Genomic DNA, 21,609 nt, shown 5'->3' on the forward strand with positions numbered 1-21,609 from the left:
TGCCTATACATGCAGGATGTACCTGTATATATCAAATAATCATACCTTAGGGTATGATTGTTCGCAAAAATAATAAAAGTTTTCATCCAATTGTTTAAACATTTTAATCCATGTCTTCGTTCAATTCAGGCCTAAAACATAACTTTTTTTTGGGGGGGGGGATGGATTCATTTAATTTTGTAGAGTCATCATCTCATCTTTTACGAATAATGTCAAGTAAAATAAGTCCCGAAAATACGCAATAACAGCAAAAGATCCTTTTGTGACACATCGCTTTTAGGCCCCATAAAAGGAAAACTGTTGAAATTTGTTTTTCTTTTGATTCTATTTCGAGCGCAGAACAACCCATGAATTGATCTTTGGGATGTCTGACATCCCTGGGGGGTCAAAAGTTAGCACCGACTCAAAAATCCGGCAAATTACACAGAAAACGCAACACATTATAAGAACATTTTAAGCTTCCGATATTTTAGACAACGGCACCCTCCCCCCTTCTTCTGAAATTTCATTTTATTTCCTAATCTTCTCACATACAAGGCTCAATATTGCCAGGGGCGTCGTTTGGGGGTGGCAAGGGGGTTAGTTGCCCCCCACCCAATAATGTGAAGAAAAAAAATATTATACATCCCATGCCCTTTGACTATCCGGATATGGACCTCTCTTGCCCCTCCCCCCCCCCAATAATGTGAAGAAAAAAAATTATTATACATCCCATGCTCTTTGACTATCCGGATATGGACCTCTCTTGCCCCCCCCCCCCAATATAAATGATAGAGATTTGCCCCTGAATATTGCAATGCAATACTTGCCTTAATATGTATAAATACCGTAATATTCCCAAAAATTTATAAGATGTACTATAAATTTTTGGATATGATGATTTTTTCTCCATTGTCATTGCATTTAGCTTGCAAAGAACTATATATTTTTTATTTTTGTCCCACCCATGGTCATCTACTCTCAGTAATAGTAACTTTTTGCTTTCCAAAACTAGCAGCTGTATTTACGTAACACCTAAGCTTAAAAACAAAGAAATGAAGCAACTTCAACATGTCAATAAAACTTTAAGGTATGTCTTTATAGTTTGTCCTAAGTCTTCATTCTTCCTTTGTTTCTTTTAATTTAATTCAAAACAGGAAATTTGAAACAAACATTCTGCATGCTTCGGGGAAATCTTCTTCATATTTTTAGATGACTAGATATCAGTGATGTATGTGACAAAATTGGACCTTAATCTGTTCTGGCACACAAACGTTAAAGCACATTCAGGTGCTTTGATCGCACCCGAAAAACATCAACATTTCATAACCAGTATTACTGTTTCTTCTAGATATACTGCAATAGTTCGGCCTTTATGTAACCGAATGTCAAAGAAAACTGCTTGTACAGTGATTGCTGCCATATGGACATCCAGTTGCCTTTTGTCAATTCCTAGCATTCTGTACTCAAGGACAGTGGATGAAATGTGAGTAAATGCTATACATAGCGTTGTGTTATCAACAGAACCAAAATAGGTCATGTGACCTATAATAACTCAATAGAATATTTCAAACCTCAGATACACACAGTCTCTCAAGTCTCTCCCTTTCCTAAGCGCTTTGTCAAAAACAATAAAACACCCAAATTTAAGGACCTTTGATTGCAAATATCTTTATTGTTGAAAAGCGATCTACCCAGAAAATAAGCTCATTTGTTTTGCGCCCAAGATACCAATGTTCCTAACAATGGATTAAGGGGATTCGATACCTTAAACATTTTTTGTGAACCTCAGTGTCCGCTGACCGTCTCAAAACAAAGGGCTGATTGCAAAATTCTCCAAGGGAGTATCTATCATCGAGATATGTTGAGAATACGTAGTTTGTATATGAATTTGGTTGAAAAGACAATGAAATGTTACGTCATCTGTGTCGGCAGGGTTTTCAATCGAAGCGGGTAGCACCACAGAGAACTTCCAATGCTACCATGTTGCTCAAATAATTCTCCCTTTGAGCTGAATTCTCCTAGCAGGTATGCTAGGAAATATTCAAAAGAAAATTCTGCTCCGTTTAATCGAAAAAACAAAATTCACTCTTTCTAAATATGTTAGTTTCATTAAAACTGAATATCTTTATATCCCGCACAAAACAGGAGAAGTTAGATGGTTTATCTAAGATTTCTAGGAAAGTAGGCGTCGGCTTTTAGTTTTTTGTCGTTTATTCAGATCTCTTATTCAAGGTCTAAAAGCTATTGCAAGACAGTTTGATCAACTCTAAATAGTTTGGCCTCGCGAACTAAAAAGTTTGTAATTGACGAGATAGGGTGACCCTTCAAGGTACCGAGCTCCCCAAAGCACCAAAAGAAGAAAAATGGAAACAATATGCCTTAAAGCAGGTTAAATTCTAGATTTCTTGAATTTTTTCCTTATTTCTTGCATTGTGTATGTTGATTCTTTTGCCACCAATTCGCAAAAAGGCCTACTGAGTTTCAGAAGTCTATATTATCTAGGTAAACACAGACTGAGATTTATTGCGTTCCTAGCTATTTGTAATGTGCGTTATGATGTTTTCTTATAGCTTTTAAGTTAAAAAAAAAAATATTACTTTATAAAAGATCAATTTTTACAACTCTCGATAAAATTGATTACGACAATTTAATGAAAATGTCAACTGTAATGCAATTAAAAACAATGATAAAAATGAAGAGGAATAAAATATTTTGCTTTCCTTTATTTTGGTTATAAACCCTTACAAACAGCGTAATTTTATTTTTGGTACATGACGCATAAATTCAAATATTGTTTTAAATCAAAAGAAAATAGTTAAAGCTAGCGTGTTTGATATCTGATTTATGATTATCACACAATCTTAATGAACTTAGAACTCCAAAAAAGCCTTATAAGTCATGTGAAAACAACACCGTTTTCATAATAACAGGCAAAGTAGCATTTGGCACTAGCCAAATTGTCTTTCTTGGGAGCAGAAATTATCCTTGTGCAACGACTGCTTTCCATTCTTCCTAAGATGTGGATTCTGACTCGAAATCAAAGATTTTTCATTCGGTAGAAGGCTATTTAGTTTTCCACTCGATAATATTTTTGATTGGATTTTTCAAACCATTGTTTTGTCACCATGTCTTCACCTATAGAATATCTAGAGTAGCGTACGCCATAATGACTTTCATGGGCACAATATCTCACTAGACACTAGACAAGTGGCAACTATTTTGTGACCTTGGAATTACAATGGGTCTGTCGAAAAAAAAACTCTTTGAGCAACTTCCGGTTAAAGCTTGGAAAACAATCAAGAAATATTGAGGGGGATGTTGAACAAAATCAAAACTCGCTAGATGCATTCAGGCTGTCAAACGTACATGCCTGCCATATTACAGGAAAGGCTAAGAGTCTTAGGTTCAAACAATCGGGGAATGTTTTAAAGAGGTTTAAGCTAAATCGAAAGACGCTGTGTCCATCCAAACTGTCAAAAGGGCGTCTCTACAATATCTCACGTACTGCTAATGGAGTTTAACTAAAGGCTTTAGGGACCAAGCTGATACTTCGAGGGAATATTGGACGGGGAGATCAAGTAGATTTTAAATTTTGACTAGAGAGGCCAGACCAAGGGAGGCTTATCAAGGGTAAGAAGTATATAGAAAATGTAGCTGTACTGATTCTTAAAGTAAAAAATTCTTTTTCGTAGTGTTGTTCTGCTTAAAATTTTCGGCCATAAGAACACCTCAGTTTTTGTTTCGGGAACCCTCAACCAAGGGAACTTTAACCGGAACAAGTCTGGTTGCATTGATTGCTGACGTCTTTTTTTTATTTAAATTTTTTAAACATAAAGCTGTTTTTAATTAACGAGGTCAAAATACATTTACTTTAACAAACAAGTAGATGAAACAAAATATAACTCAATAAGATTCTTATAATGAAATGATCGCTCAATATTCGTGTATCTGCAGGGCTGTAACATGATCAGTGTTAAGATGGCTTCAGCCCTGTAGAAGACCAAAAATTATGCATATTATCAAACCATTCATTTAAATATTATTTTCCCCCTGCAGTCCATCCAGACTTTTTGCTGCAACTATTACTAAATTATTTTCTGAAGTATAAATAGTACACCAAAATTCTTTATTCTTAAGGAGAAAAACCACAAAAAGCCTGACAAATATTCCTTTTATCAACCAGTAAAAAAAAAAGAAAAACTATGAAAATTAGAAACGAACATAGGTGAATTTGAAAATAACTTTCTACTAGAACTACGCCAAACCAAAATTGAACAGAAACAAGGCAAATAATTGTTCAAGCGTAAAACTAGCTCAAATCGCAATCAATAAATGAGTGAGAATCATAACGAACAGAAATTACAATGAAGAATCGAATTTAGAAATTACAATTCAATCAAATAGAAATAATAACCGCAAACAGGAGGAGGGCTAACGTCCCCTAAATTTCTAAACATGGAAATGTTTTGTGCATTTTACTGAAAATAAAATATTCCATTTAAATATTTTCTTTTTTATAATGTTAGTAATTCCAAAAATCTGATACTTTCAAGAATAATATCAATATATATATATATATATATATATATATATATATATATATATATATATATATATATATATATATATATATATATATATATATATATATATATATATATATATATATATATTAAACCTTCAATCTACATTCATCTGCTTTTTTCACTAATTAAATAAAAAAATCAAGTTATTTTTAACTGAAAGTAAGGGGCAACATTAAAATCCAAAACGAACAGAAATTATTTCGTATATGAAGGGATTGACCCTCTCCTCAATACCTTGCTCTTTACGTTAAAGCTTTTAGCACTTTTAAAAGCTTCCTATTCTATTTAAATGGTCCTTCTGTTTCAGGAGCCGTTCTTAAAAAGTAAGGACAAACAGTCAAAATTTAGTGTAAAGAGCAAGCTATTGAGGAAGGGTTCAACCCCTTCAAAGACGGAATGATTTCTTGTTGTTTTGAGTTTTAATGTTGCTCCTTACTCGCAGTTGAAAAAAAAACATTTTTTTATTTCTGATTCTTTTCAAATAATACCGGTAAATCTGGTTCCCCCTCCACGCAAAATCCCCCTCTCACGGGAGACACCTCCGTGGAAATTTCCTCCCACGTAAAATACACCCTCCCATTAAATTCCCTCCAGACAGTTCCATCCTCACTGAGAATCCGCCCCCCCCGTAGAATTTCTTAAGGAACATTCAGCCTGAAAAATTCTCCTTAGCATAATTTCATTTAAAAAGACTTTGATTTCTAATCATTTTCTCGATCACTCCTGAAATCCCCCTTCCGTGGAAACTTTTTCCCAGAAATCCAAACACGCTGAAAAATGCCCCCGGATAATTACCCCAGAACATCTCCACATGCAAAACTGAGTTGGTAAAGAGAAAGTAAGACAAATTAAAAGAATTCCGTATAGGAAACCTGTCAAATCTCCCCAGTGTAAAATTTCCCCTGGAAACTCCATTCTTCGGAAACCTCCCTCTCCACGGACAATTCCGCCTATAGAAACCCGCCCCAAGCACAAAATCACCCCCCCCCCAGAAAATGTCTGTATACTTCCCAATAACAAATACTATTAGTAAACAATGGGTAAATTTCATAACATACAGGTCTCTCCCCACGGACTGTGGGGGGTTATGTTAATCCTAATGACATAGTTATTGGATCTTTCAACTATGTTTAACAAAATGACAATCTCCAAATTTTGATCAGACAATTTTATGGAAAGCGTTGGAGAGGGACTAGTTGCCTTCCGATGTTTTTGGCTACTTAAGAAGGGCATCAGAACTTTTAATTTTCGTTCGAATGCACCTTCTCCCGATCTTCGAGGACTATTGTTACGATACGATGAGACTATTATTTCGATACGAAATTTTACAGTAGGGTTCTCTGATACGCTAAATCCGATGGTGGGATTTTTATTAAAATTCTTTTACTTTTAAGGGATGCCTACCTCCCCCCTTTTTTCAAAGATCAGGCAAACTTTCTCAGGCTCTTAACTTCTTATGGGTAGTACTGAACTTGATGAATTTGGTTTCTTCAACTCACCTACTTTTTTCTTACTTTTTTGTTTGTTTTTCTTATAAATTCAATAAATTTATTAGCCATTTTTCGATATCTTCCGAATGTTCAATTACTTCTGAATCGTGTCAGTATGTGCACTTCCAATGAAAGTGCAGTAATAAAACGACAAAAGCCCCCCCACCCCGTTTTTTAATACTCTCTCCTTGTATAAATACAACAACATAAACGGGTGAATATGCAAAGTAAAATTGCAAAAAAGTACTATCAAAAAGTTCGTGGTAACGAACTGTAAAAAGGAGCGACACGGCTCAATGGTCACCGATACTCTAAAAAACGGAATTTTGATATCAATAAATTATATCAAAAGAATTGGAATATTATGATGATTCTAAATATATAGGATTCATTAAGCTTACTGTTACCCATAAAAGGCTGGAAGCCTGGGAAAATTTGTTTGATTTTTGAAACAGGGAGAAAACACTCCCTAAAAGTCAAGGATTCTTACTGAAAAGCACATAATCAGATTCAGCGTATCAGAGAACCCTACTGTAGAGGTTTCAAGCTCCTATATGCAAAAACGTGGAATTTTATATATTTTTTTGTCAGAAGAAAGATCACGGATACAGTTATTTTTGTTTTGTTTTTTTTTTCTTCAGGGGTGATCGTACCGAGCCAATGGTCCTAGAACACCGGGAGAGGGCTCACTTGAATGGAAATGAAAAGTTATAGTGCCCTTTTTAATTGACCAAAAAGATTGAAGGGCCACTAGCCCCCTCCCACACCCCTTTTTTGGAATTGTTTTTTTTAGAATAAAGATCACGGATGTGGTTATTTTTGTTGTTTTTTTCTTCAGGGGTGATCGTCCCAAGCTAATGGTCCTAGAACATCGGGAGAAGGCTCATTTGAATGGAAATTAAAAGTTCTAGTGCCCTTTTTAAGTGGCCAAAAAGATTGGAGGACCACTAGCCCCCTCCCACATTACTTTTTCCCCGAAATCCGCTGATCAAAATTTTGAGACAGTCTGATTTTTAACATAGTTGAAAAGTAAAAACGTTTTGCCTTTGCAGATAACATGCCCCCCAGCCCCTGGGGATAGGTCTTTAAGTTAAAAATTTGCCCATTGTTTACGTATAGTATTTGTTATTGGGTAGTATGCAGACATTTTTGGGGGGAGGGGGATTTTGTGCTTGGCATGTGTTTCCATGGTTATAATTTTCTGTGTGGAGTGAAATTTCTGGGGGTCAACTTTCCAGGGGAAATTTTGCACTGGGAAGATTTGACAGAATTCCTATACGGAATTCTTTTTGTTTGTCTTACTTTGTCTTTGCCTATTCACTTTTTCACGAGGAAATTTTCAGGGGGAATTTTCCCAGTGAAATTTTCTTTGTGTTTGGAGTTTCCAGGAAATAATTTCCACGGAAGGGGGATTTCTGAAAATGATCAGAAAAACGATTAGAGCTTAAACTCCTTTTTTAATGAAAGTATGCTAAGGAAGTTTTTTCAGGCTGAATCTTCTGCGGAAAATCTTACGGAGGGGGGATGAATTTTAAGCGAGGATAGAATTGTATGGAGAAAATCTTACGGGGAGGGGGTATATTTTTTGCGAGAGGAACTTTTCAAGAAGGAGTTTTCCGTAAGGGTAGGGACTTTTTCATAGTGGGTGAGCCAGATTTACCTGCATCATTTGAAAAACGACCAGCAATTGAATAAAAAAACAAAACAAGTTTATTCAACCGAAAGTCAGGAGCAACATTAAAACTCAAAACGAACAGAAATTATTCCATATAAGAAGGGGTTGCCCCCTCCTCAATACCTTCCTCTTTACGCTAATGTTTGACAGATTTTCCGAATTTTTTAAGAACGACTCCTGAAACACAAGGACCGGTTAATTGGAATAGGAATCTTTTTCAAAAGTGCTAAATAAAAAACTTTAGCGTCAAGACCAAGGTATTGAGGAGGGGCAACCCCTTCATATACGGAACAATTTCTGGTCGTTTTGAGTTTCTAAGTTGCTCTTTACTTGCGGCTGGAGAAACTGTTGTTAATATTTTTTTTTATTTAATTACACAAGACTTGATAGAGCAGCGGTAAGAACACTTTGGTCTGTGGCTATAGCAATTTAGTTTAGAATCTTTGTAGAATAAGACAGATAAGACAAACTTTTGTCTTAGAGAAGATTAAAACGTCGAAAATATATATATATATATATATATATATATATATATATATATATATATATATATATATATATATATATATATATATATATATATATATATATATATATATATATATATATATATATATATATACACACACACACACATATATATATATATATATATATATATATATATATATATATATATATATATATATATATATATATATATATATATATATATATATATATATATATATATATATATATATATATATATATATATATATATATATATATATATATATATATATATATATATATATATATATATATATATATATATATATATATATATATATATGTGTGTGTGTGTGTATATATATATATATATATATATATATATATGTGTGTTTTTTTATATATATATATATATATATATATATATATATATATATATATATATATATATATATATATATATATATATATATATATATTAAACTTTCAATCTACATTCATCTGCTTTTTTCAGTAATTAAATAAAAAAATCAAGTTATTTTAAACTGAAAGTAAGGGGCAACATTAAAATCCAAAACGAACAGAAATTATTTCGTATATGAAGGGATTGACCCTCTCCTCAATACCTTGCTCTTTACGCTAAGGCTTTTAGCACTTTTAAAAGCTTCCTATTCTAATTAAACGGAACTTCTGTTTAAGGAGCCGTTCTTAAAAAGTAAGGACAAACAGTCAAAATTTACTGTAAAGAGCAAGCTACTGAGGAAGGCTTCAACCCCTTCAAAGACGGAATGATTTCTTGTGGTTTTGAGTTTTAATGTTGCTCCTTACTTGCAGCTGAAAATTTTTTTTTTATTTCTGATTCTCTTCGAATAATACCGGTAAATCTGGTTCCCCCTCCACCCAAAATTCCCCTCTCACAGGAAACACCTCCGTGGAAATTTCCTCCCACGTAACATACACCCTCCCATCAAAATCCCTCCAGACAGTTTCATCCTCACTGAAAATCCGCCCACCCCGTAAAATTTCTTAAGAACAAATCAGCCTGAAAAATTTTCCTTAGCATACTTTCATTTGAAAAGAATTCAATCTTTAATCGTCTTCTCAATCACTCCGGGAATCCCCCTTCCGTGGAAACTTCTTCTCGGAAATCCAAACCCGCTGGAAAAAGTCCCCGGGCAATTCTCCTGGGACATCTCCACATGCTAAACTGACTTCACAGAAAGAAAGTGAGACAAATTAAAAGAATTTCGCATAGGAAACCTGTCAAATCTTCCCAGTGTAAAATTTCCCCTGGAAACTCCATTCTTCGGAAACCTCCCTCTCCACGGAAAATTCCGCCTATAGAAACCCGCCCCAAGCACAAAATCACCCCCCCCCCAGAAAATGTCTGTATTTTTCCCAATAACAAATACTATTAGTAAACAATGGGTAAATTTCATAACATACAGGTCTCTCCCCACGGACTGTGGGGGGTTATGTTAATCCTAATGACATAGTTATTGGATCTTTCAACTATGTTTAACAAAATGACAATCTCCAAATTTTGATCAGACAATTTTATGGAAAGCGTTGGAGAGGGACTAGTTGCCTTCCGATGTTTTTGGCTACTTAAGAAGGGCATCAGAACTTTTAATTTTCGTTCGAATGCACCTTCTCCCGATCTTCGAGGACTATTGTTACGATACGATGAGACTATTATTTCGATACGAAATTTTACAGTAGGGTTCTCTGATACGCTAAATCCGATGGTGGGATTTTTATTAAAATTCTTTTACTTTTAAGGGATGCCTACCTCCCCCCTTTTTTCAAAGATCAGGCAAACTTTCTCAGGCTCTTAACTTCTTATGGGTAGTACTGAACTTGATGAATTTTGTTTCTTCAACTCACCAACTTTTTTCTTACTTTTTTGTTTGTTTTTCTTATAAATTCAATAAATTTATTAGCCATTTTTCGATATCTTCCGAATGTTCAATTACTTCTGAATCGTGTCAGTATGTGCACTTCCAATGAAAGTGCAGTAATAATACGACAAAAGCCCCCCCATCCCCCGTTTTTTAATACTCTCTCCTTGTATAAATACAACAACATAAACGGGTGAATATGCAAAGTAAAATTGCAAAAAAGTACTATCAAAAAGTTCGTGGTAACGAACTGTAAAAAGGAGCGACACGGCTCAATGGTCACCGATACTCTAAAAAACGGAATTTTGATATCAATAAATTATATCAAAAGAATTGGAATATTATGATGATTCTAAATATATAGGATTCATTAAGCTTACTGTTACCCATAAAAGGCTGGAAGCCTGGGAAAATTTGTTTGATTTTTGAAACAGGGAGAAAACACTCCCTAAAAGTCAAGGATTCTTACTGAAAAGCACATAATCAGATTCAGCGTATCAGAGAACCCTACTGTAGAGGTTTCAAGCTCCTATATGCAAAAACGTGGAATTTTATATATTTTTTTGTCAGAAGAAAGATCACGGATACAGTTATTTTTGTTTTGTTTTTTTTTTCTTCAGGGGTGATCGTACCGAGCCAATGGTCCTAGAACACCGGGAGAGGGCTCACTTGAATGGAAATGAAAAGTTATAGTGCCCTTTTTAACTGACCAAAAAGATTGAAGGGCCACTAGCCCCCTTCCACACCCCTTTTTTGGAATTTTTTTTTTTTAGAATAAAGATCACGGATGGGTTTATTTTTGTTGTTTTTTTCTTCAGGGGTGATCGTCCCAAGCTAATGGTCCTAGAACATCGGGAGAAGGCTCATTTGAATTGAAAATGAAAAGTTTTAGTGCCCTTTTTAAGAGACCAAAAAGATTGGAGGACCACTAGCCCCCTCCCACATTACTTTTTCCCCGAAATCCGCTGATCAAAATTTTGAGACAGTCTGATTTTTAACATAGTTGAAAAGTAAAAACGTTTTGCCTTTGCAGATAACATGCCCCCCAGCCCCTGGGGATAGGTCTTTAAGTTAAAAATTTGCCCATTGTTTACGTATAGTATTTGTTATTGGGTAGTATGCAGACATTTTTGGGGGGAGGGGGAGTTTGTGCTTGGCATGTGTTTCCTTGGTTATAATTTTCTGTGTGGAGTGAAATTTCTGGGGGTCAACTTTCCAGGGGAAATTTTGCACTAGGGAGATTTGATAGAGTTCCTATACGGAATTATTTTTATTTTTCTTACTTTGTCTTTGCCTATTCACTTTTTCACGAGGAAATTTTCAGGGCGAATTGTCCCAGTGAAATTTTCTTTGTGTTTGGAGTTTCCAGGAAATAATTTCCACGGAAGGGGGATTTCTGAAATGATCAGAAAAACGATTAGAGCTTAAACTCCTTTTTTAATGAAAGTATGCTAAGGAAGTTTTTTCAGGCTGAATCTTCTGCGGAAAATCTTACGGAGGGGGGATGAATTTTAAGCGAGGATAGAATTGTATGGAGAAAATCTTACGGGGAGGGGGTATATTTTTTGCGAGAGGAACTTTTCAAGAAGGAGTTTCCCGTAAGGGTAGGGACTTTTTCATAGTGGGTGAGCCAGATTTACCTGCATCATTTTAAAAACGACCGGCAATTGAATAAAAAAACAAAACAAGTTTATTCAACCGAAAGTCAGGAGCAACATTAAAACTCAAAACGAACAGAAATTATTCCATATAAGAAGGGGTTGGCCCCTCCGCAATACCTTCCTCTTTACGCTAAAGTTTGACAGCTTTTCCGAATTTTTTAAGAACGACTCCTGAAACACAAGGACCGGTTAATTGGAATAGGAATCTTTTTCAAAAGTGCTAAATAAAAAACTTTAGCGTCAAGACCAAGGTCTTGAGGAAGGGGGAAACCCTTCATATACGGAACAATTTCTGGTCGTTTTGAGTTTCTAAGTTGCTCTTTACTTGCGGCTGGAGAAACTGTTGTTAATATTTTTTTTTATTTAATTACACAAGACTTGATAGAGCAGCGGTAAGAAAACTTTGGTCTGTGGCTATAGCAATTTAGTTTAGAATCTTAGTAGAATAAGACAGATAAGACAAACTTTTGTCTTAGAGAAGATTAAAACGTCGAATATATAATATATATATATATATATATATATATATATATATATATATATTATATATATATATATATATATATATATATATATATATATATATATATATATATATATATATATATATATATATATATATATATATATATATATATATATATATATATATATATATATATATATATATATATATATATATATATATATATATATATATATATATATTCGACGTTTTAATCTTCTCTAAGACAAAAGTTTGTCTTATCTGTCTTATTCTACAAAGATTCTAAACTAAATTGCTATAGCCACAGACCAAAGTGTTCTTACCGCTGCTCTATCAAGTCTTGTGTAATTAAATAAAAAAAATATTAACAACAAGTTTTCTCCAAGCCGCAAGTAAAGAAGCAACTTAGAAACTCAAAACGACCAGAAATTGTTCCGTATATGAAAAGGTTGCGCCCCTCCTCAATACCTTGGTCTTGACGCTAAAGTTTTTTATTTAGCACTTTTGAAAAAGATTCCTATTCCAATTAAACGGTCCTTGTGTTTCAGGAGTCGTTCTTAAAAAATTCGGAAAAAGCTGTCAAACTTTAGCGTAAAGAGGAAGGTATTGAGGAGGGGGCAACCCCTTCTTATATGGAATAATTTCTGTTCGTTTTGAGTTTTAATGTTGCTCCTGACTTTCGGTTGAATAAACTTGTTTTGTTTTTTTATTCAATTGCTGGTCGTTTTTCAAATGATGCAGGTAAATCTGGCTCACCCACTATGAAAAAGTCCCTACCCTTACGGGAAACTCCTTCTTGAAAAGTTCCTCTCATGAAAATATACCCCCTCCCCGTAAGATTTTCTCCATACAATTCTATCCTCGTTTAAAATTCATCCCCCTCCGTGAGATTTTCCGCAGAAGATTCAGCCTGAAAAGCTTCCTTAGCATACTTTCATTAAAAAAGGAGTTTAAGCTCTAATCGTTTTTCTGATCATTTCAGAAATCCCCCTTCCGTGGAAATTATTTCCTGGAAACTCCAAACACAAAGAAAATTTCACTGGGAAAATTCCCCCTGAAAATTTCCTCGTGAAAAAGTGAATAGGCAAAGACAAAGTAAGACAATTTGATAATGAGATTTTGTCAATTTTATCCGACATATCCGATAAAAGATGTTGTTATAGCATTTATTAACTCTGATATATAGATTTTGTCAAATATTATTCGATGCATCTGACAAAGGTTGTTGATAAAAAAAATTTATTGACTCCAACACTTAGATTTTGTCAATTTTACCCCATGTATTCGAGAAAGGGATGTTGATATAGAATTTAATCAATCTGATACTTAGACTTTGTCAGTTTTATCAGATATAGCCGACAAATGGTGTTGGTAATGCATTTAAAGGATGTTGATAAAGCATTTATTCACTCTGATACTTCGATTTTGTTAATTTTATCCCATGTATCCAAGAAAGGGATGTTGATATGGAACTTAATCACTCTGATACTTAGATTTTGTCAATTTTATCCGACATATCCGATAAAGGATGTTGATAAAGTATTTATTCGCTCTGATATTTACATTTTGTCAATTTTATTCGATGTATCTGACAAAGGATGTTGATGGAAGCGAATTCAATCGATAAAGAATGTTAATAAAAAATTTGTTCAATTTTTTCATAATTTCCTGCATTAAATTTCTGTATTGTGTATCCAAGAGGTGAATTCACGAAAGATTTTTTTACTTACTTACTTACAATTTTTCATAATGACATGTCCAACAACTGATGTTAATAAAGAATTTATTCATTCTGATACCTAGATTTTGTCAATGCTACCCCATGTGTCTGACAATAGATATATGCAAATTCCTTTTCTTACATCTCCAATGTTTTAATAGACATTCTAAACGTTTGATATGCTAGCTTACTCTAAGAATAATGAACACATAACAATGTAATGCATAATATATTTTTAATGAAATAATGCCATGTAGAATAATAATAAAAAAATATATTATGATACATTATTAATATCAATCATCAACTTTGGATATTTTGAATCTGTTCCATAAAATGGTTCACCATGTTCTCTCTTGATATTGTAGCTATTGTCTTCTCTTAGTTCGTAATCAGTAGAATAATCATTATACCATTTTGAGTCATGCACAATTTTTACTGGTGTGTCATCGACAGGCTCAATATGCTTTTCGTCTTTGGTATTATTTGGTTCATTGACTGTTTGATCAATGGCAGTAACGTTTCCTGGTCCTTTGTTTTTCACAGATTCATCTTTATATTCCATAGTGATATTTTCTGCCAATGCCCTTTTTATTTTTCTGTCAATATCACTGTCTATATCATAAACCATATCTTGTCTACGTGCCGAAACTGTTACCTGTGTAAAAATAATGTGATAATAGACAGTGAAATTGACAGAAAAATAAAAACAAAACTTTTTACAGTTCGTTACCACGAACTTTTTGATATTGCTTTTTTGTAATTTTACTTTGCCTATTCACCCGCTTATGTTGTTTTATTTATACAAGGAGAGAGTATTAAAAAACTGGGGGGAGGGCTTTTGTCGTTTTATTATTGCACTGTCATTGGAAGTGCACATACTGACACGATTTAGAAGTAATTGAACATTCGGAAGATATCGAAAAATGTGTACTTTGAGCAAAATGCGATATATTTAAAATACCAAAAAAAAGTTTCTTCCTTCTAACGATAATTCCGACTTCCTATAATTAAGCTAAATCTAGTTTCAAAAATGATAAGTCCTTAATCAGCAAAGAGAAAAAGTGCAGTCAATTTCGCAGGAAGTTTAAACGATAAGAACCGTGTGAACGTTAAAATCATCAAAAATATTTAAGACGTATTATTGGACGAAGGGTTCGCATCCTTGGGCCACTTGAGCCAATGGTGGGCCAGTTCTTACAGTGCAGGACTAAAGAGCTGTGTTTGATAGTGGTGTAAAATTGCTTTTTGAAAGGAATCGTAATTCAGAATCAGGACCATTTAGATAGAATTATTTCGGCGTACGATCTTTGCAATTCTTTGATTGTTGTATCTCAGTCACCGTTATTGTCAATTGAAGTGATCTACCGCTGTTCACCTAAATATGTAAGTCTCAATAAATCCATTGCCTTTTACCTGTGTTTATTTCATTTTATATGTCCATATCTAGCCTAATGATAGCTAATTAGTTCGCATGTTTCCAAAGGCACGTTCCCAGGGAATCTGATCTTCAGATCGCTCGAAGAAAAGAGGTCACATTTATATGGCTACACATGTTATTTTCTCTCAATAATTGAGGGTGGCGCGGTTATAAATTTACTTCACTCCCCATTGTTGTGGCGCAGGGCTCGATGGCACAATCTTTAGCGCTATAAGCGGTGCTATCGTAGAACTTATAAGGTGTAAGTTCACGACCTTTGAGCATAATATTACCTTCGACGCGGTCAATATTTATTACCAATTAAGCCCAGTCCTTTTCTTTTACAGCCACATTTTTATAGGCACAAAAAATATTCATCGCTACAAATGGTGCAGCCGGAAATTGGAGGAAAACTTGCGAACTAATTAGGCTATAAGACTTTGTAATTTAAATTTAATTATTGGATAGATACAGACATATAAGTAAAGTGATTAGGCCTATTGCCGCTAAGCTACTACAGGGAAACCATTTAGATATCTCATTGGAGATAATAGCCTCCCCCCAAATAGGTTAAGTGAAAAAATAAATTTATTTTGAGTTGATTCAATACTTGTATGCAAATATACTATATTTTTATTTTCTTTAAGTTTTAACTGGTGGAAGTTGGGAAAACTGAGTCAAGTTGACTAAATAAAAATTGTATATTGAAACAGAAATGGCTTTGTCAAAAGAGGAAGGTAAATGGACTTCGCTTTTAGCGGCATTCGAATTAGCAAAACTTCGAGTAGCTTTGCTTGAACTTTGGCTATTAGAAATAAATTTGTATCCCCTCAAAGAGTTGGGTACAATAGAAAAAATGGAGAAAAGGCTCAATGAAGAATTGTAAAATGAAATAAAAATAGTATTCAGTTTTTAACAAGTAAAAGAAAATGTATAGTTAGTAATTTTTTTAGTGTTAGTAATAAATGCAATGTAGTAGTGCCGTATATTACTAAATTATAAAGTATTTGAACCGTGAATTGAAAGAACAAAATAAAAGATAATACGTAAAGAAAAACAAAATCTTGCTGGACCGATGAAACGTTGGTAGAAACAGAAGAATTTTAGGCATAATAGTAGCAAATGGGGTCCTAATTCAGCCTTACTACAGGTACAGGCTATAAACTTATTGTTCAAGAATAACACTGCTACAATTTAGCAAAGGAAGCACATAAATTGTGGTCCGAACAATTTTAGGTTAGAAGCTGCCATTTCCGAGTGTTTTAGGAGTAGAAATGGCAATAGAATTACCTTTGTTAAAGCTAACAAATACTAGGTTAGTTATGTAGTTTCACAAGCAAAGGGAAGGAAAAGATATATAGATATATAATTAAATTACTTGAGGAAACGGATGAAAAAAAAACGATAAAAGTAACCTTATATGTGAGAAAACAAAAGTGGAAGCTTAGCAAAAGTCGCTGAAGGAAGCAAAAACAAAAGAGTTGTTACCCAGCTGTGACTGGAACTCTGCATAAGGCGAGAAATTCGGCGAAAGAAACCGTTAATCACAGAAAATGGAGGCATGGGGATAGGTCTTAAAAGGGTCTCCTTTACCTACACAGATGACCTTCATCTGAATAATGGTGTTAGAAAAAATTCAAATTATGAATTAGCTCCGCAAAATGAGTCACAAGAAAGTTCAAATTTGAATTTTAAAACATGGCTGCTTTAGAGCCATGTAGATGTAAAACAAGCCAGTGTTCATGCCTGTTTACAAAGAATATAAGCCCACATTAGGACAAACAGAGAAGGCAATGCATCGTTTTGGGATAGCTGATATTGATAATTCTGGTCCGCTCTTACGGTTACTCAATGAAGAATCATCCTCAAGTCTAGTCTGATTATAAATCAGTAGAGTTTAGTCGAATATCAGATAGATTTTATATCATATAAATACGATCTGATAGTAGAAATGAAATAGAGTGAAGCCAATAATCCCTTATATCCCAATTAGTCGACAAATAGATTGTGCCTAGAAAGCCAACAGAAGCCTTATCACGGAAACAATTACACAGGGCGTTAATAGGTTACACTTAACTTTTAAAATGGTACATTTAAGATAACTGTATTACACATATTTAGAATCAACTTTAAAATGTAATTCTTTTGATACGTATATTGAAAAAAATATAATTTGTGGGAACAAGTAATAAAAAAAAAAAAAAGGGATAACAGTATAATTATGTGCTGCTAGCTTACTTATTTATTTGCTGCTTACTCGAAAAATACAATGCAAAATTAGATTGTATAGCGATTATTAACTAAGCTTTAAAGGTATATCTCAACCGGTCATAAAGGCATATAACAACCAAAATAAAGCTTGGAAGTCCCAACTTTACTCCCATAACGTATCTAATCCTAAAATATTTATTCTGTTTTACGCCTACAAATCAGTTTTCTTTGGCCAATGCCACAGAATGATTATATAATAAAAAATAACCTAAGTTAAAAAAATTAAAGTGCCTTTGAAAAAAAAATAATAACAAAGCAGTAAAAAAACAAATTTTGCGAAAAATGGGTAAAATTAATGATAAATTAATTCTAGAAACAAAAAATAAGATGAGGCTTAAGAATATCATCATAATCCTCGTTGTTCACGCAGTGGCCCAAGATATTGTAAAATATAAAGTAATATTCAAGCATGAAAATTCATTGCTAGCTAGCCATGACGCATGGAAGATTTTTATGAAATTGGACCCCAAACCCTTCGAGACCTTGTTTCAACAAGTAAAAATACTAGAAAGAAACACGAATGAACTCAAAGAATCGACCAATTTCTGGTGGAACATACTATTGGCCGTATGTTTCGTATTCGCGACTTCCCTGACCATAAGAACCCCATTGACTTGTAATTACGGAAAAATCCTGAGACTAATAAGGCGAAAACCAAGAGAAGAACACGGGGAAACAGCTGAAATTCAGAGGTTAAACCCAAAACCCCATGAGAACATCTAAGCCAAGAAAAAGGGAAGACATTAGAAAACGAGCGGGTATAAAGGTCTCCAATCGTCCTTGCTATGTCTTTTTCCCTCAGTGTAAGGTTGTTTGCGTAAAACCGTGTGGCTATGACGCTCCAACTTGCGTTTCTTAAACAGCGCGGACGTGCGTGAGCAATGCAGACATTACACATGCTGTAACATTAGACCTCAAAAATTAATCAAGTAGCATAAACTCTGTTTAAATGATTATTTTAAATCTAATGTAAAATTAACTAAGTGTTGAAAGAAGTTAAAATAAAGTGTATGTAGTAGTGAATATTAGAAAGTATAATAAGAGACCACACTTAAAGTTAAAGAATTAATCTTTTATATCGTCGTTAGGCTATATCAACTTAAAAGAAACTTCTATGTATTGAATTTCCCAATGGGAATTAAGTCGTTTTATTATAACCAACACGATAAAAATTTCGTTTTGTGTATTAAAACTAGTGTATTTATTTAACTCTGTCTCATAGCGTAAAATTCATGTACCCAGTCAATACGTGACTTATTTGTACTATGAGTATTTACTTTAAAGAACGTGTGATCCTGCCTCGTTATCTATATTACATGAAGTGGAGTGACATATTGGATATCGATCATTACAATGAGTTGCCCAGTGCAGACACAACCAAGTAGCATCTATTTTCATCATACCTCAACCAACGAAGAGTACTCACCATACACTCCAGGCAATTTGCATCCCAGATTCGTCTACGAAAACAACAGTTACCTTCGATCATTGTTTCTTCAACCACAAACCATATTACCTATAAGGTAACATTATATTTGAATCTCAGTATCCACTGCTTTATCGAACTATATAATCACATAAATGCTGAGAACCCCATCGATCAGTACAAGATATAAGTACATGAATATCGCCTTTGATAATCATTATGGACCCATATACCATATGACCGTATAGTCACGATATTTGATGACCTCAAAAAAAACTATTTATGTGTCACAGACTTACGCGTCGAATCCCTTTCGACCATCTCTCGAAATCCATCCTATCCCCTCTGTGGGGAAAGTTCATATCTCTGTTATCCCATAAATGTTGCGAGGTAGTTTCTGAACAATGGACCTGGAAACCAAAATTAACCCCAATGACCAAACCCTTAGTGACAATAGGCCCCTCCCACAAGTTAAAGACACCCTTTTAAAGTAGTCACTATTGTTTGATGTTGACCTGTTCCAAACCCAAACTTCAATTCCCCCATGATTAACCTAGGAATTACCACACAGGTTAATAGACGCAAGCCATGAGCTAACGATTTTATAAGAGGCACAAATGAACAATTTTATGCGAGAATACATTCTCTGTGTGCCTCAAAATATCCCAAAAATGATATGCTGAGAAGAAAATAAACGCACTCCCAGTTTTTGACCCCTTAATGAAAAGGCACACTATGAACTATCAAAAAGCAGGTGAGAACCAACCCTGATAGCAAAATTCCAACACCTATAGTTGGAAGCATCAATTCCAAGTTTACAATTAGAGAAAGCTCATCGTGTGAACACAATCGTGCTTGAACTGTCCCATGAAGAAACCATAACGTAAGTGCTTTAAGAAATTTTGCCAAGACGAAAAGAATGAAGGACAATAATCTACAACAGAAGGATTGAGTACACTAGAGACTCGAAGGTGATGAAATAGATGTGAATTTACATATGTTACTTCTTAATAACTTTGATAACTAAAAAATCCCAATATCCTATCATTAACGTTGCATAGCAAACATCCCCAGTGAAAGTGTTTTAATGTTACCAGTGAATATGGTAAACCCAATATTGTGTGTTTTAAATCGTTCTTGCATGTAATGTTAGATGTCCAGATATAGTTAGGTGTAGTATTATCATGTTATTCATTTAATGTAGCATAGATAGAAAGTAGTGTGCTATATAAACAGCAAAATAAAAAAAAAACCTTGTAAAAAGCGAATTCAAAAAAAATGTGAAGGTAGAATAGCCCCAACCTTGTTGGAAATGTAAAATTAATCAGTGTTAGATGTAGAAGAAAAAAATCCTTAATACAGTAGCTAGCCTAGAACCATGAATAATCTTAGTCCAGTAGATGAATTTTAGATAGGGACGTAGAATATAATGAGAAAAGTAATAGAGAAAATTTTTAGCACTCCTGATTAAGCCATAACATAAATATAAAATAAATATGTAGAAGAAATAGTTAATAAATTGCGAACATTTTATAAGTCCAAAGGCAAGCAAATACTAATGACGGGACGTCATTAATTGATGGGAAGGGTATTATGTACTCTGAGCAAAATGCGATATATTTAAAATACCAAAATAAAGTTCCTTCCTTCTAAACATAATTCCGACTTCCTATAATTAAGCTAAATCTAGTTTCAAAAATGAAAAGTCTTTAATCAGCAAAGAGAAAAAGTGCAGTCACTTTCACAGGAAGTTCAAACGATAAGAACCGTTTGAACGTCTAAATCATTAAAAATATTTGAGACGTACTATTGGACGAAGGGTTCGCATCCTTGGGCCACTTGAGCCAATTGCGAGCCAGTCCTTACAGCGCAGGACGATAGAACTGCGTTTGATAGTGGGGTAAAAGTGCTTTTTAAAAAGATTGGTAATTCAGAATCAGGACCACTTAGATAGAATTATTTCGGCGTACGATCTTTGCAATTCTTTGATTGTTGGTTCTCAGTCACCGTTATTGTCATTTGAAGTGACTCGTTGCTGCTTACCTAAATATGTAAGTCTCAATAAATCCATTGCTTTTTACCTGTGTTTATTTCATTTTATATGTCCTTATCTAGCCTAATGATAGCTAATTAGTTCGTATGTCTCCAAAGGTACGTTCCCAGGGAATTTGATCTTCAGATCGCTCGAAGAAAAGAGGTCACATTTATATGGCTACACATGTTATTTTCTCTCAATCATACCGACCTAATAAATTTATTAAATTTATAACAAAAAAAAAGTAAGAAAAAAGTTGGCGAGTTGAGGAAACAAAATTCATTAAGTTCAGTACTACCCATAAGAAGTTAAGAGCCTAAGAAAGTTTGCCTGATCTTTGAAAAAAGGGGGAGGTAAGCATCCCTTAAAAATCAAAGAATTTTAATAAAAATCCCACCATCGAATTTAGCGCATCAGAGAACCCTACTGTAAATTTCGTATCGAAATAATAGTCCCATCGTAT

General features: G+C 34.0%; 1 protein-coding gene across 1 annotated transcript in view; it reads left to right on the top strand.

The window, feature by feature from the left end:
- Positions 1-21,609, top strand: part of LOC148945328 (tachykinin-like peptides receptor 86C) — a 668,425-nt gene that overhangs the window by 273,155 nt on the left and 373,661 nt on the right. The window contains exon 5 of the mRNA XM_089099007.1: positions 1,331-1,465. Coding sequence (XP_088955133.1) covers positions 1,331-1,465 — 135 coding nt within the window. The remainder of the gene's footprint in view (positions 1-1,330; positions 1,466-21,609) is intronic.

This window comes from Artemia sp. Qi Xiang Cuo, chromosome 13 (genome assembly GCF_049724085.1).
Source record: "Artemia sp. Qi Xiang Cuo chromosome 13, ASM4972408v1, whole genome shotgun sequence".
Taxonomy (NCBI): domain Eukaryota; kingdom Metazoa; phylum Arthropoda; class Branchiopoda; order Anostraca; family Artemiidae; genus Artemia; species Artemia sp. Qi Xiang Cuo.